This window comes from Hyperolius riggenbachi, chromosome 4, assembly GCF_040937935.1.
Source record: "Hyperolius riggenbachi isolate aHypRig1 chromosome 4, aHypRig1.pri, whole genome shotgun sequence".
Taxonomy (NCBI): domain Eukaryota; kingdom Metazoa; phylum Chordata; class Amphibia; order Anura; family Hyperoliidae; genus Hyperolius; species Hyperolius riggenbachi.
Genome location: NC_090649.1, coordinates 177643310 through 177661475, shown reverse-complemented (window position 1 = coordinate 177661475; position 18166 = coordinate 177643310). Strand labels below are relative to the sequence as shown.

Genomic DNA, 18166 nt, shown 5'->3' with positions numbered 1-18166 from the left:
CAGGGGAGGGAGAATGGGCGTGCTGCTGAGCTCCGTGCATCGGATCCTCTCCACCAGGCAAGCTGCACAGACACATTGCACAGTGCCAGTGTACTCTGCAAACAGAGGATGTGCACTGTCCTCACCTAAGACAAGTAGCTGTGCACTCCTAGCATATACTGGGAAAGTATAAAGGAATACAATAGCCAGTAAGTCTGGTGAGGATGTCAGAGCAGTATTGCCACTTGTTGTATACTTTTAAGCAAGTGAATATATCATATTCCAATAATCCTGTTTTGGACAGACAACCTGAGATGCACTGGAAGATGGACCTGGACCTGCTCCTGAGGGCATTCTTTGAATATACAGTAATGTCTACATGGATGCCTGAAGTGTGACATTAGCCTGGTGGACACTATGGGCTGTGCACCTGTTATTGAAGCACGTGCACTTTGGTGCATTTATAGGTTTACCTAAAGTTTCTTGGAACCGTATGTTATTTTTTTTTTAAGGTGGAAATGAAGAAATGCCAGAGATTAACAATTATTATTGATGGCTATGGAGGCTGGATTGTCTCACTATCTTGTACATGGCCAGGTAAGATCTACCTTCAATGAGACTCCTCAAGCAGAAAACACAAGCATGGATTATTACTACTATAATAATAACTCCTGGTCTGACATACCGTTATACCTTTTCCCAGTTCCAGTGCTAACAGGAATAACTGTCACCTGTATCATTCTTTTTCTTATTGGGATATTTGGGAACATCATGACCATGTTGGTGGTGTCCAAGTACAAGGACATGAGGACTACCACAAACCTGTATCTGTCCAGCATGGCGTTTTCAGACCTGCTCATCTTTATCTGCATGCCCCTTGACCTGTACAGACTGTGGCAGTACAGACCCTGGAATTTCGGGAGCCTTTTGTGCAAGCTCTTTCAGTTTGTCAGCGAAAGTTGCACTTATTCCACAATTCTCAATATCACAGCCCTGAGTGTGGAAAGGTATTTTGCCATCTGTTTCCCTCTGAAAGCCAAAGTGGTCATCACTAAGGGAAGGGTGAAGCTGGTCATCTTTGTCATCTGGGCAGTGTCTTTTGTCAGTGCTGGACCCATCTTTGTCTTAGTTGGGGTTGAACATGAGAATGGTACCAATCCTCTAGAGACAAATGAATGTAAAGCTACAGAATATGCTGTGAAGTCAGGTCTGCTTACAATCATGGTGTGGACCTCCAGTGTCTTCTTCTTCTTACCTGTCTTCTGTCTCACTGTCCTCTACAGTCTCATTGCAAGAAAGCTGTGGAAGAGGAAGAGGGACTCTATAGGACCTAGTGCCTCTCACAGGGACAAGAACAACAAACAGACTATAAAAATGCTAGGTAGGAGATGCCATTTATATGGTTCTTTGCTGTTCTTCTAATTTCAGTGTTTGCCTGTGTGACATTAATGTGGGACATCGCTTGGCCACTTGTGCTCTGAGTGATACAAGCTATGCACTGCAGTTACAGTGAAGTAGACAAGTACTGTCCTAAATGTATTAAATGCATTGGTAAATGTAATGACAAGCCCTGATGCAGAGAGTATACATTTGCAGGAACTCTTAGCTCCAAATACTGAAAAATGCGCTTTATGGATTCTTTCATTTTTAGAACAACAGATACATCCCCATGATGTCCAGCTTAGTCTCCTTCAAACTATCTTCTATGCAGATTTGCCCTCCTTACACATTTTTTGCTACTTGCTTCTAAACTGTGTGTACAGGCAGCCACAACTTGAAGGCAAAATTGTATCTCGACAAGGTTTTCTCACTGATAGACTTTGAGCCTGAGTGTTATTACATACCATTCACAGCACTTTTCAAAAGGAAATTAAATTTCCTGCAACTACACAGCAAGTGCAGAATTCATTTCGAAGAAGAATGTGTTCATTTGTATTACATATATATATATTTTTTTTTCTTTGGGCATTGGCAACTCAGTATTTAGATTAGATTAGAAAAAGCAGGGAACACTTTACCTTCCAATTGTTGTTAAGGTGAAACTCCGGTCTTGTTTAGCAGTAAGCAGTCCCTCAAGTCTAGCTTTACACATCATAAGGATAAATGGCAAACATTACTGCAGCTTACTTACCTTTTCTGGTGTATGCAAAATACAGATATTCACATTGCTCAAATATAGACTGTCCTTTGTCCTACTGTGTTAAGCCTGGTACACACTATCAGTTATGGTTGGCCAATCAATTACCAATTTTATCATATCCATGTAGTATGAGTATCAGATATTGAATACTATGAGCAGACAGTATAGGTAAACCCTCATACTACACAGTGGGGGTAAAATTGGTCCATGATGTGACATTCATAATAGAAAGTGTGTACCAGGATTTGCTAAAGCAGGAAGATGGGAATATATAGAGAGGCCACTTTCAGTACAGATTTCATGCTTAAAGAGCAGGGTGCTGTGACAGTGGTACAGCTAATCAGCATATGGCTGTCCCCATTATGATGTATGGATTCTGCATATGCTGCAGGGTATCCCATTCATTTCTGGCTGCAGATTGGCACGAAAATATCGTTTTTAATAACACTGCATGAGTAAATAACTTGCAGAGCTCCAATCTATGTTTATAGCATTTCTTTTATTGAATTTTATTACTATTATTATTCTTTTTAGAAAAGCAGAATTTACTGCCGACACTTTATCGAAGTTAAACTAATTAATTGTTATCATACAAAGCATTCACATAAACTGGCAGATTTTGCTGCAGAGTTAAGGTGGCCACACACCGTACAATTTTAAAATTTGTACTTAATTCAAAAATTACTATTATTTTTTTCTGATGGTAAAGCCTGGTACACACACTTTCAATCTTGTTTGTCCAATCGATGACCAATTTTTCCACCTCCATGTTCTATGAGAGCTTACCTACACAATCTGCCCATAGTACTCAATATTTGACCCTCATACTACATGGAAGTGGTAAAATTGGTCAGTGATTGGCCAATCATAATTGAAAGTGTGTACCAGGCTTAAGGTTGCATACACACACATCCAATTTTGATTGGCCAATTTTACCACTTCCATGCAACATAAGAGCTTATTTACACAATCTGGTAATAGTTTTCACAATCTGTTGGCCTTCATACTACGGGTAAAATTCACCAGTGATTGGCCAAACGAAATCAAATGTGTGCATGCACCCTAACATTTATAAAAATCTCACCAATGTACCACACACGGGTTCAAATTTCCCCCAATTATAAAAAAAAGATTGAAAACACTGAAAAACTGCTTGGGTCTATATATAAAGAAATTAACAATCTTCAATACACCATTCAATTTTCATAAAAATTGATCAGAGAAATCCATTACTTCTGATCGACTTATATTGAAAAAAAGAGACATTTAAAAAAAAAGCTTTTGATTTTTCTGTATAACCAATCATTTTTATCAAATTGCCATAAAATGTGGTCATTTAATTGTATTGTGTGTGGCCACCTTTAGTCAGATCAATAGAGTTTGCTAATAGCTATAGTTACTCATGGGGATGAGTGGAAGGTAGCCTGGTCTGGCCATTTTTAGTGATAACTTATCTGTGGGTGTCAGGAGACACTGGCTTGGCTTGGATCTTGGTGGGTGAATTGTGTAAGGGTTGGCGGGGGAGGGGGATAGCTAGTATAACCCAAATTCAACAGTGTTCATCATGAAGTGTTGGCCTGAATAAAAGGGTATTTTAAGGGGAAAAACAGCTCCCGGGGGGAAACCTTTGGATCTTAAGGCTGGTTTCACAGTAGGACGTTAAAGTCCCACGTTACAGCAGCCAGTAACACAGCCTAACTCACAGCACTGTAAAATCAATCAAACAGTTCACAGTGCACACGTTGCGTTACATAGTAACGCAGCACGTTTAAACAAAGTGCTGCATGCTGTACGTTATACTTGGGTAAGCCACGTTAGACTATTTGCACATGCTCAGTAATGCTGGAGGAGGTCTCCCCTCCTCCTCCGCGGCCAGCCACATGGCTAATTAATATTCACTGCACTGTGGTGACTCGTGGTGGGACTTGTAGTGTTGTCCGGATCATGAACAAATTGTTCATTTGATCCAGATCTTTTTTGTGAGTCGAATCATCCGGATCACCACAATGAACGATTCGGTTCACAGTGGATGTCTGTCTGGAAGAAACAGGAACATACAGAATGTACAGTGCAGGGAAAGTCCTGTCCTGCTAGTCATTTCACCCCCAGTCTGCTTCCCTAGTAAAATGATTCAAATGATTCAGTTCAAAGATCTGGATCTTTTCAATGATCCGATTCAAATGATCCGAATCCTTAAAAAGATCCGGACTTCCTATCACTAACCTGGAGCGGCTGCTTTGAGAGCTGCATAATGCAGCTCAATCTGACGTCCAACTTCAACACCACCATGCGTTGCGTTAGGGGCACATTATGCGACCATAACGTCCCCTAAAACGCAACGTCTTGGTGGGAAAGTAGCCTAAAGAGCCTTCCCTCTTTCTCTTCAGCAGAGGTGATTCTGCACTGAGACCCTTGAAGATCCGCTTGTTGGTGCTTCTCAGGTGCAGTATCAGCTTCCCCTCGGCTTCTGCAGGAATAGCTGAGCCTGACAGGGTATACCTTACTGCAGAGGAGCAGGCGTCTGCGCAGTAGAGTGGACCCAGTCAGGCTCGTCTATTTCCTCCAGAGCTCAAGAGAAAGCCGCTACTGCACTTGCGCACACTCACAGTGTGTTTATTGAAAAGACGGGAGAAATGGTTTATCATTGCAGGCAGGATGCAGATGAGAAGTACACATGGCTTTTATAAACTGTTATATAAACATATTGTGGAGTTTGTGTAAAGGGCAAATATTTTATTATACACAGAGCAGGAAGGAATCATAGCTGCAGTGCTGGCCACAGAGAGTTAATCTTACAGCTATAACAGGTGGCCAGAGTCAGCTCTGTGTTTGTAGTGAAAAGACCGTCTGCTTTTCCCTCCTAGCTCCTTTCTAACTACCTTATATGGGTGATGCGATAGAGGGAGGAGTTTAGAAAGCTATATTCAAGCTGCATCTGGCATTCCCATAGGAAGTCAATTTTGCAAACCTAAACAAACCAGAAAAAAAACAAAAAACAATAATGCAAATATTTAGCCTAAACTAGTACTTTTAGAATGACAGACTCAACCATTTCACCGTATATTTAACAACACAACTTACAACCTCATTTCCAAACAAGTTATGACACTATGTAAAAAGTAAATAACAGAATTTGCAAATCGTGTAAATCCTATTTGTAACAGAAAATAGTACAAAATCAACATAGCAAATGTTGAGGCTGGGAACACACTAGGTAGAAGAGCTAGAGTTGTGGAAACCGCTAGCATTTTTTACATTTATGAAAGTGTACGGGCTGCATGTAAAAATGCATATAAGTGCGTTTTACATTGTGCGTTTTGAAAATGCACAATTTGATGCATCATTTTTAAAAACGCATGTAAAACGCACATAATTTATCTCAAAGAAGACGCAGAGGAATGTGTTTTTACATGCGTTTCTGATGCATTTTTTTATATGTTACTGTATTTTACTCCTTGATTAGGGAAATTAATAAAAACGCAAACGCGAAACGCACCAAAAAATTGCACAGCAAAGAAAACAAAAAACAAAAACAATAAAAACGCACAGTGCAGAAAATGCATGGTTTTCTGCACAGCCTGAAACTAATGCCAGCAACATTTTTCAAAAAAGTTGTGACAGGGTTATGTCTACATACAGTATGTGGTCCATCATCCCTTCTTTTAACAAAACTCTGTAAACATTTGGGAACTTTCAGCTGCTCAACAGTTCAGGGTCTCAATTGTAATATTTTTAATTTTGTACCATGTCAAATGATGACAGGTCGATACCTAGCACCAAAACTCTGTTAGGCCTGGGACCCACTAGCAGTGCTTTTTCTAAGTACTTGTGATTTGTAAAGCTCTTGCTAATGTAATGCTATGGATGATTTTTAGAAAATCACATCCCTCAAGTGGGATCACACAAAGCTTTTCAAATCACAAGCGCTCAGAAAAGTGCTGCTCGAGGGTCCCAGCCCTAATTGTGGAGACAGACTGTTGTAGTGTGTGCAAAATATGGGCCATCTGGAATGAGCAAGGCCTTTCCTGAAAAGAGGTCTTTTGGATGGCAACATATGTTGCTCTAAAACCTGTTAGTGGTACCTTCCCAGGTACTTGGCTGCTCATGCCATGTGACCAAATACAACCACATAACACCACGGGTTACTGGCTTTTGAACTGTATAATGCCGAGAGGCAGTGTGGTTTTCAGATGTGTTTGTGAGCAGATGCAGTGGTTTCCATTACAGAATCATCTCCATTCTTATTGCAGTGTTGCCTGAGAACCCAAAGAAAATGACCACTGATTCTTGGCTTTCACTATATTTCTTGCATATAGAGATATTGCAAAAGCATAACCATAACCTCCAAGTCTATGTAAATGAGAGAGACCAGGAGCCCAAGGGTACAGTATCATTAGACAAATTGATGTAAGCACATGTGTATAAATATTATACTCACAAGGGTGGGTTGCAAAACTTGCAACCACCGTCCTTGCTCGGTGACCCAGGTTTGTAGGCGCAGATGCTGGTTGGTCGCTCTCCCGGATTAGTTGTGAGGACTAAAGATCCTCATGACTAAAAAAAACCCCTGAGGGGTATGGACTATACTAAAAAAACACTGGTGGAGGCGCTCTTGATGATATGATACTACTAGATGTTGTATATATGAGAAGTATCATTTCTTACCTTCTCAGAAGGACAAACCATTATTTAATGGAAAAAGTAATGTTTATCCACGCACAATAGACAACGCATTTCATGGGTCTTGGCCTGCTTCCTCAGGTCAATACAAGTGCCTGTAGAACTTTTGGTCACGAATGAGAGCGTCTGAAAATGCAAATATACAATATCTAGTAGTATAATATCATCAAGGGCACCTCCACCAGTGTTTTTTGCATGCTGCAAGCTTCTTATCGCCTCGAATTGCAAATGGCCCATAGTGTGAACTTCACCTAAATGTCACGTAAATTCTCCTGAGACAGAAGAATTTTATTTTTGTTGTAAATTAGCTTCACGTGACCTCGATGCTTTCTCCTTCCAAGCTGGAAAGAGGAGGCATCGGAATCGAAATATTAGCTGCAGCAAAGGGGAGTGAATGAGAAGCTTGAAGGTTTTGAGAATGGCCAATGGTAGGGCAAGAAATCTGAAGACAGTACAACAGCTATTGCCTGTGTCAAAGGTAATAACAGCTAGAGCAGTGTGACTGTGGTGGTAACCAACTGATTCTGGGTTTATGGCCTTATTTTACTCTACTGGAAACTAGGGTGTAAAGCAAATCTCCGTACCAAATTAAAAATCCTGCAGCGTCCCTGTAAAGGCAGTTATCATTACCTGCACAGTCTTGTCCCACGAAGCCACCCGAAGACCCTGCATCACCTGACTTCTGGTGCTTTGCCCCGCCTCTCCTCTTTCTCCGGGGAAAATACGCCAATATATTTACTGCAGGTGCCGCAAGTTGGGTGGTGCAGGGTCTTTGGGAGGGCTTCCCGGGACAAGAATGCGCAGGTAACTACAACTTTTTTTTACAGGGACACTGCAGGATTTTTAATTTAGTCTAGAGATCCACTTTAAAGGCCTTATTTTGAGACTCACTGTTTACTTAAAAGTAGGTTTTGCCTGCAGCTTAACTCATGACATAGAACAGGAAGTGGAATTGTTTTCTAATTCTATTTTACATGCTATTTACTTTTCCTCCACATTTCTAAAGGTCATCAACAAAATTCCTCATTCTTCAAGAGCCAGAACACTCTGGGCCCAATCCAATTCCCTTTTTCTCCTAGGTGATATTTTCACATTACAAATAAAATGCCTTTTAAGCCACTAGCAAGCAAGAAAATACTATAATATTTTTTGACAGTAATTTTTCACCTTCTTTTAGGTACTTTTTTAATTACACAGTGCAAAAGCTATTTAAAGCCTAAGATGAAAAATTATCTCCTAGGAGAAAACTTAAGACTAAGAGAATCAATAAATTGGATCAGGCCTTCTGTGTCCATAGTGTTGCACTTCAATTAACTCTGTGACCGGTGTTTCCAATTCCAAACAGAAGACAGTTCATTCTTGTACCACCTTTCACCAAAAAGTGTCTCCCTAAAGACAGAACTCAATGCTACTTCTGACACCCATTTGGTAGGTCACCAAGCACCTTAAGGGAATCAAACCTTCCTACTGCCACCAATCCAGATAATAAAAAGTGAAAGGATTCGTGGAGTGGCACGTACCATAGTTCCTATGGGTGCATAACCTGTATACTGAGCTACATCCAATCATCAAATGCAAAAAGTCCAGAGGTTGGTTAGCACACCATTTTTAAAACGGTTTGTTATGTTTGCACTTTTCTGATGGAGGGGATCTTGTGTGGCCCAAAACAATTGTCATCCTTGTGGTTGACACGTGCACTGAAGAATAAAAAATACTTGAAAATGGTATGTTGAAAAACCTCTCGACTTTTTGCCATCCAAATAATAAGTCACCTTTGTCTTTTCTCACACCCTAAAGTGGACCCAAATTAAAAATACAAGATTTCAGAAATAAAATCTATTTTCTAAATTATAATAATAAATAGCAGCCCTTTAATATAAAATATTTTACATTTATTGGAGGAACCCCTCCCTTCCTTTCAAATTGCTGGGACAAAATACGGCAATCTGGTGAAGTAGGTGGTGTCCGGCAATAGAGGAATTGCTAATGGCTGCCCCCAGTATAATCCTAGTTATGAAAAGAGAAGGGTGAAAAGCATGCACTGAAATGCCCATAGGCTTGAAGGAGTGTTTATTTATCTTTGTATGTGCCAGAGTGGTGCAACTAAATATTTTTAATGAAAAAAAAATGTTTGGTTTGGGTCCGCTTTAAGGCCCGTATCCACTATGCAATTTTTTCAACATTTGGCAATTTTTTGAGCAACGAGAGATCATTTCTGCAATCTTGCAATGTGGGTGAAAATTTTTTGGCTGAAACACACACTTTGTAAACAACATCGTACATGTGTGCGAAAAAGGCACATAAAGATGTTTTAAATAATGAATTATCCCCTCTACTTCTACTACACAATTTTCAGTTTTCACTTGGATTGGTACCTAATGACTGGAACAAATGGATGGAAAGAGGTTTCATTAAGATAAGGAATAAGGGATATGAAGGAAGAGGATTAGCACAAAGACTGGCTGGCAATCAAAATCAGTTTCAGTTACCACAAATAGGTATTTTAGATACCTTTCCAAATCTCAAGCTACATTCACTCAAATAAAATAATACAAGTGGCAGATGGAGGCAGTCACAGACCGCAAGGGCCAGTCTGCGATCGGTCAATTGATCGGAGTCAGAAATCCTCTCACACTGTCATTTTGCTCATCACGAAGCGTAACCTGACTTCGCAAGTTGATGAACCGACTAGCGGAGGGAGCGTTCAGATGCCAAAGGATTCACCGCACACATACAATTCAAAAGCTACCACCACCTGTGAGACAGCACAGGACTAAATATTTTAGCACACTGCGAACACTGTAAGTTAACCCTTACCGGTATGCAGGGATCGGCACCAAACCTGTTTATCTGTGCCCGATTCCAGCATACGAGTTATAAATACAGGATACTCTAGAACACAAGGTAACGTTTTCAGGGGAGTAAGTACGATTGTGTATGTTCAACAACAGGTCATAACCGCTAAACGACTTTTAAACGTTTAATAACAAAAATGCATTACACACATTTATACAGATTAACACATAGACACATAGCTAAAAATAAAAGGAATACAATTAGAAAGTTCTTAATATAGTTATGGCTGAGCAGTCCATTTGGAGAATAAAGAAAAAGAGTCCGGTTTAAATTAGGCATTAATGATAAGAGTCCTTGGAACAATGCATGCGTTCGGCCCTTCTGTGGAACGCATGCTCGAAGCTCTTCTTTAGCAGATAAAATGATGAAGGACCAAGGCGGGCCATGCGGGCCCCAGATTTATACAATCTTAGAATTGGGTCTGAATTACCTCCAAACTAGGTGTGTTTAAGGCGGAGTTACCTCCTGGTCAGCAAAAGGGGCAGGATTTCTGTGCAAGCCTAAAATTACACAATTTGCCAACAGCCTGCGCCATTTCTGTCTGGATTGGTGCACAGCGAATCCGAGGGCAGATTCGTAACCTGCAGCCGATGTGTGATCCGATGACACCAAATACCGTTAGATTAGCATGTGTGGTCTGCCAGTGACACATAGCTCACTTTCCCTAGCAGCTGTACCCCTATAACTTGGATGAGCTATCAGGCTGATTTTTAGGAACCAGAAAATATATTTGTCTTTTGTCTGCGATAATCACATCTTGAATTATTAATAAATGAAATTGGTCTATTGTCTGTTCTCAGTTTTGGAGGGAACCTCTTATCTCTGCTAGTTCTGTCTAGCTTTTGGAGAGGGGCTGTAAGCACTAAGTGGTCTCAGCAGGAGGTCCAGCCACCTGTGACATTCCTCTCTCTACCTAGCAATGCAGGACATGGGGGGGAAGGTGGATGAAGGGAATGTACTCTGCAGTTCTCTCATGCTTTCAGAGGGGAAAAGAGAAAGGGGAAAAAAAACTGTCATTTTTTTAGAGAGAATGTCACTTCTGCTGATGGCGCAATTGGTGTGCGCAATATGCAAGTTTATTCATCACAGAGGCGCTTTTGTTGAGGAATATATAAAGCATGATAAATAGTAAGGGTAAGTAAGGTGATAGTCAATGAGATTCATATAATTCAGAATTATGCATTTTGTTCTGCAAATATATGCAGTTCAAAAATGGACAAATTGAACGAAACCAAGTTGGTATTTTCTTGTTGCATTTTCAAATTACATAAATTTAAATTTGCATTAAAAATGTGCCTAATTCTAGATCAATTCTCTAGTAATGACACAAGCCTTAGACCTAAAATGCTCTAATGTTGTACAGTTAACTTCCAGAGACTAATCATGTTATGGAGATGTTCCGGACAGTTTGAAGGACACTTTGATAATTGGTCAAACCTCATGTAATTTGGTATTAAGAGGAACATCCTATACAGTATTGCATAGCTGGTACCATACTCAGTGGTTTGGGTTATCAGTGAGGGTTAGGTTAAAGTATAAGGTTAAGTTAACAATGAATATGGACTCAAGAGATTAGAGAAGTGTTAGGTTAGTCTTCGAGAAAGGTTGCATAGCTACATAAATAGTTTGATAGGAAAAATACATCTGTCCAAGTCCAACCAGAATAATAAAATACCGAAATAAATGAAAATAAATAAATATTCACATTAGGTTAGATTTATGTATTTGGCAAGCAAGGAATTAAAAAATAGGTGCATAGTGGTTAGCGATATTGGAGGTCATGTAGCACTAAGGAATGTGTTTGTAGTTAGGCTTAGAACAGGGGGTGAGTTTATGCTGGGTAGGAGTATAAAGATCAAGAAAGGTCTGGTGGGGCCATCACGATTCAGAATGTCAGGGTTACCGGAATCCTTCTACACCAAGTAGCTCCAAACACGTATTTGCACCGAAGATGTTTAATACTACACTACAAGAAGGGAGATGAAAAGAGCCCACAGATGAGCTCATGTGGAAACTGGACCAATTAACTGGTAATAATGGTTTACATTAAGCTCATCCAGCTTTCGTTCTTCATAACTTTTATGGTGAATAAAGCTATAAATCCCTGCCTGGGCTCCTGATCACATGAGTATGTCAACTAGATATTGCCTGCTAAGCTGTGTGCTGGGACGCTGCAGGCAGCTCTACCCACTCAGTGGCCCATATGCAGTTCACCTTTTCTCCTTAGTTTTCTCCTAGTTGATATTTTCACACGTTGCCAATAAGGGATCTTTTAAACCCCAAGCAGGCAAGAAAATACGCACAATTACATTTATGGTACTTTTACCACTACTTTTTGTGTTCTTTTAATTGCAAAATGCTGAAATGTTATTTTAAAGAGAAGATGATATTTTTTTTTATTATCTCCTTGGATAAAACTCAGGAGAAAAGTTCATTGGATATCTGGGTCTACTGTATTTGTTTTACTTGTGTAATTCTCATAAAAGTCTTTAATCTAGTTATGTATGGCTTGTTGCTGTTGGGAAGTAACACTTTGTATAGTTTCTAACGTTTTTCTCTTTGCTCTTCCAGCTGTGGTGGTGTTTGCCTTCATCCTGTGCTGGTTGCCTTTCCATGTGGCACGCTACTTGTTTTCAAAGTCTTTTGAAGCAGGATCCTTGGAAATAGCACTGATCAGCCAGTACTGTAACTTGGTCTCCTTTGTGCTCTTCTATCTAAGTGCTGCCATCAACCCTATTTTATATAACATCATGTCTAAAAAATACCGTGCAGCTGCCTGCAGACTATTTAGACTAAAGAGGATTTCCCGGAAAGCACCTTATACCACAAACGAGGGGAGTTCTCCTGTTTGGACAGAGTCCAATATCAGCACATGACACAAGATGTCCTCACAAAGGAAAGATGGGCTACCTGTTCAACATTAAAGCCATATCATGTAAAAATCACATGGGAGTTACCAGATGCATTGTGTGTTTAATCTCTTCACATAATAGATCTAAGGTTTACCTCAGGATACTGCCTATATGTCATGGAAATCAAGGATGGCCTGATGCACCAGTTGAATCCACTGTTCTAGTTTTGTCTTCAATATCATTTTTTTATTGATTTCACAGAAGGGTGCTTAGGACAGTATAAGCATCGTTACATCTGCATCTACTAAGCTATACCTTAACCTTACTTGTCTGGAGTGCTGCTATGAACTGTCAGTTTGTGTAATGCATTGTGCTGTTTCATGCACTTACTGTCTTGTAGAGGTTTTGTTCATTACAGTATGAGTTTTTAATGTCATGTGGAAAGATACAGAAAAATAAAGCCTCTTCAAAAAATAAAACGGTTTACCACTCTTTTGATTATTTTGATAGACAAATAAAATGAATGCCATATATAGTATTCCTCCTAACATTTGAAACAATGAAATAAAGACATGCTGCCCTTATTCAATTCATTTTTTCTCCTGAGTTTTCTCCTTGGAGATAATTCTTCATAACTTTTCAGCTCTCTGCAAAGGAAAAAGTACCAAAAAGCAGGGAGAAAAGGCACTGTCAAAATTATTCTATTTTCTTGCTTGTTGGTGGCTTAAAGGACAACTGTAGTGAGCAGAATATGGAGGGTGCCATATTTATTTCCTTTTAAATAATACCAGTTCCCTGGCGGCTGTGCTGATATCTATTTGGCTGCAGTAGTGTCTGAATCACACACCTGAAACAAGCATGCTGCTGATCTCCTCAGATCTGACAATGTCAAAACCATCTGATCTACTGTATGCTTGTTCAGGGTATTTGGCTAAAAGTATTAGAGGCAGAGGATCAGCAGGACTGCCAGGCAACTGGTATTGCTTAAAAGGAAATAAATATGGCAGCCTACATATCGCTCTCACTTCAGTTGTCCATTAAAAGGTATTGATAAGATGTAAAAATATCACCTAGGAGAAAACTTATGAGAAAAAGTAAATTGAATAAGGCCCACTGAGAGGAGACATTGTAGTGACATGTGTAGCAGGTGGTGGTGAAGAGTGGGTATTGCTGAATGAAATTGTAAACAGTAGCAAATGCACATCCAACAATTTTCCCTAAAGACAGCACCCATATAATTATTATTGTTCCAGAGTGCAGCTGTTACCCAGGTGGCACCCATTAATAGGTCAACAGAGATAGGCTGATACACAGACACTGGGTTATCATGGATGGATTCAGTAGTATGTCTCCTTATTTACACATGATTATATTCATAACTGCCACTGCATTGGATAAGGAAAACCTTGGAAAAAACACAGAGACATCGGGAGCCCAGATAGTGCAGTATGTCTAAAAATTGCAGCATTTTTAAAAAAAACAGTGAAATCAGTACTCGCAAGGGTGGGTTGCTGGAAGAGCAACCACCGAACAGCACTTGAGGAGGATAACTACACTCTGCATAAGAAGAACCTGAAGCATGGAAGCCTGAGGTGAACACACCTCGAGGGAGGGGTGTAGCTGTGAACAACACACAGAGGAGAGGCGCCCAAAAGTATAAAATATTTAAACAAAAAACAAATTGAGGTGGCTTACCTCATACAAGAATTCACTTATGGCACTTATGGCAATGTGTTTTGTGAGATTCAACTAACTTCATCAGGCCATCACTGTGGCAGGTAAAGATTAGCATCTAGCATCGGGTGCCCAATGATTCTCAGTATCATCTCTGATGTTCCTACAGCTAATGCTCTTCTGTCCTTGCTTGAAGTTAGTTGGCCGCTGGTCAAGCTCTCCTTTATTGTAACCAGCAGTCCTCTCTATATCCTTTTCTAAAGACAATACTTCTTTTAACTTGCTTCAAACTATTTAAGTTTTCACATCCCAGTCTGGAGAATGCCCAGTAGTACATCACTAGAATCTGCTTCCCAATTATTGGATAGGACATCTGGTACAATTCTATCCATCTCGAGAAAATAGGATCTAGCACAATGTGTGCAATGGTAGCATGTGGTGGAGGGCAATGCTGACAATTCCAAAACAGTGACAAGTGGAAAAAAGTACAGGTTTGTGGCTGTCAGGGGTTTGACTGGAGCATGAATGCTGTCGAGAGCCTATAGCAATCTCATGATGGCTAGTTAAAGGGCTGAGACTATGAATAAAATAAATTACGGTATTTCCTTGACAGTTGGGACATATCTGGTGTTACATGGGTCAGTGTAGCACTATTCAAATTCTAGGACTCGCCCACTTAGAATGGTTGGTACATATGATATAGTAGTAGTAGAACAGAAAAGTACTGTACTGTGTACGTCATACACAAAACTTGATGTTTAAATGATATCTTTCTAATTAATATACATTTATACAGCACTGAATTTATAACAGCATTTAACAGACAACTTTAAGCCACCATCTGTTTCTGAGCTGGGCACATATTATCTAAGGTCAATTTTGGCACATACAGTAAACCTACCAGTGTTTTGTAATGTGAGAGCCTAGAGGAAATCAGAACATTTACTTACTTGGATTTACAATAAGAGCCTACCTGGAATTAACTGTAGCTAACGCTTTGCCAGGGCTTACTATACTTTAGTGTTGCTAGAGATAGCAGCAGGGAATGACGTGTATGTAGAGATCTTCAATTAAGATCCGGAGGATATTAGTGTGAGATATATCCAATGATACTGGCATGGGAATATTAATAAAAAGTAAATATTTATGGTTAATATTTAAGGTTGCATTTTCATTTCAGCATAAGCCTTTGTAGAAATTGGTAAGGGGATTATTAGATATTAACCTGAAGAGACAGGAGCCTCAGGATCCAATTGAGGCTTCCCTCAGTGGTCCGATGTTCCCCCCTCACTTCTTCTCTGTTACGAGCATGGCCGTGCAGTAATCACACGAGCACAGCTTTGCATGCGCAGTAGCACGGAGCCGAGACTTTAGCTTACGTGGCATGCGCGGACGAGTATTTTCTTGCTTGCTGATGGCTTGAAAGGCATTTTATTGTTTAGATGTGAAAACATCACCTAGGAGAAAAATGAGGAGAAAAGTGAATTGGATCGGGTTCTGTGACTGGTTGTTGTATTTTGACATGGTGGTTGTTGTACTTCGACATGAATTCACTAAAGGAACAATCAGAACTCACCTTTAACTCTTCAGACTTCAGTACATAGAAATTGATTGAGAAGTGTTAGGATAACTCAACATCATCACCATAGCCAACCTTTGATATGAGCGACCTGAGCGGTCGCTCAGGGCGCCGGCTTTCAAGGGGGCGCCTATAGCTGGTTACCTATACTGAGGGCACCTACACCTGATTTCTTATACTGGGGGCACCTATAGCTGGCTACCTTTACTGAAAGCACCAACACCTGGCTACCTATACTGGAGGCAGCTACGCCTGGCTACCTATGGGGGGGATGGAGACCATCAACTGACTTCCTGTACTGGGGGCACCCATGCTTGGCAACCTATATTGAGGGCACCTACACATGAGATCCTATACTGGGGGCACCTATACCTGGCCACCTACCTATACTGAGTCTGAGGGCGTGTATTTTTTTTTTTTGGGGGGGGGGGGGGGGGGGGACACTGCGGCTATAGCACGTGGTGCAAATTGTCTTTCTTTGTCATTCTAAATGGTAGGGGGGCGGCTAACTGTCTCACTGATTGTTTTTATTAATATTCCTGAAAGGTTCTAGCCTTCATTTTTAAGTATATTTAAGATAATGCACTCTTTCCATCCATTCATGGTTATTAATAGTATATTTTTTCTATTATACATATGTGACGTGTCACAGAGATCTGAGCATTTGGCGTGATGTGTAACAACGTCAAAAAAGGTTGGTAGCCACTGTCCTAGGAGATATCTCAGGAGAAAAGGAATTGCATATGGGTGTGTGTGTGTGTGTGTGTGTGCGTGCGTGTGCGTGTGTGTGTGTGCACGCATGCACGAAGAGGATGAAGGGGGGCACAAAAATCAGATTTCGCTCAGGGCGCTGTGAAATCTAAGGCCGGCCCTGATCATCACCCCCGTCAGGACCAGGCAAAGAAGCCAAATATATATATATATATATATATATATATGATATGTCTAAGAATCACAGCTATAGCTGTATTTCTGTATAAGCAGGAATTAATAACTAGCTGTCATAGAAATGCCTCATAAGGAGCTGTAAAGGCCAAGGTGCTTTTAACATGTCAGAAAGATCTTGTAGTGGACATGTTAGGTAGGATACTCAGATATAATCACATGCCATGGAACGTGCATAGCCAATGAAAGCAATTAGGATGCATATAAGTTCTAATGTTTAGAGAAGAAATATTACTCTCTATTGCAGATTCTTTTCAGCAGCATCCCACCTCTTTATTTTTGTTATATTTATTTCCTGCTGCTGTAATATGCAGCTGGTTTTAAGTTGCTCCAATCATTTAAACAAATGATCGACAAGGCAAGACACAGAACATTTATATTGCGCTTTTCTCCTAGTGAACTTAAAGTGCCATAGCTGCAGCCACTAGGGTGTGCTCAGTAGACAGTAGCTGTGTTAAGCTATGTACCCACGCCATGATTTTCCCAATGACCGTCGATTTTTTGAGCGTGGAGCAGTTGTTTCCGCAATATCACGATGTGGGTACAGGCGCCCGACCAGGACACTGGAGTGCCTGGTAAAAACCCACACAGACACTGGGAGAACATAAAAACTAAATGCAGATAGTTGTGTGTTGTGGTAGTATGTCCCATTGTGGAGGGATGTCAGTAGGTCTTTTTTAAATAAAGATTTTACAGCACGCATCATCGGGATCATAGTGGGAGCTATTATCTATAACTTTACTGGTGTTTTTTTATAAGGGAGTTTTTCAAAAAATGTTCTCCCTATGTTTAGATAAAGAACTGCATAAGGAAGACTAATATACCTCTATATTCATTACCCTGGGAGGAGGGAGATTTGTGTAGTCCTATTAAAAAAGTTTCCAGATTCCAACATGACCCCCCCATATAATTATTATTCCTGGGTACCAAGCTTGAAATTCGCCCACTGATCTTGATATTGGACAAAGGTGCTTTGCAAGCGGTGGATAAGAGAGAATACCACCATTTTTTGCAGAGTACTCCAGATGTGAAGGACCATGCAGTTGGCTTTACTCTGGCAGTAGAGCCCCATGTACACAAGCTGAGCTTGGATTAGGGAATGGCATTGTTTTTCAGGTTTTTTTTTACCATTTTGATAAAAAAAACAAAACGTTTAACCTCCCTGAGAGTACGATTATCTCCGAAGTATAGGGGGTGTAAGAGCGGTGCAATTTTTTCACACGCTTTAAGACCCTAAAAGCAGGTAAAAATATACCACAGTGAGATCTGCAGCACTCACTCACCTCCCTGAGATCCAGTACTGCAATTCTTTCTCTGTCCTCCGGGGTGGCGCTGTACCCCTATAGTGAGATCGCCATCTGTCGTCATGATGACAAACGGCGATCTCACCTCAGGGATCCAGTGCCTCCAAGGGCCGGAAGAAGAATGGCTGCCAGCGTCTTGATCCTGGGGGAGGTGAGC

The 18166-nt window shown here is 40.5% G+C and overlaps 1 protein-coding gene across 1 annotated transcript; it reads left to right on the top strand.

Annotated features, from left to right (window-relative positions):
• The first annotated feature begins 537 nt into the window (after positions 1-537).
• On the top strand, positions 538-12770 carry GHSR (growth hormone secretagogue receptor). Its single transcript, XM_068279296.1, has 2 exons — positions 538-1360; positions 12227-12770. Exons 1-2 carry the CDS (start codon positions 538-540, stop codon positions 12529-12531), a joined length of 1128 nt encoding a protein of 375 aa, XP_068135397.1. The 3' UTR covers positions 12532-12770.
• The last annotated feature ends 5396 nt before the right edge of the window (positions 12771-18166 follow it).

Bases quoted from the DNA above. Each gene is read 5' to 3' on its own strand.
- GHSR (XM_068279296.1), top strand. From the start codon at position 538: ATGGAGGCTGGATTGTCTCACTATCTTGTACATGGCCAGGTAAGATCT. The intron at 1,361-12,226 runs GTAGGAGATGCC...TTGCTCTTCCAG, and splicing joins ACAGACTATAAAAATGCTAG to CTGTGGTGGTGTTTGCCTTC.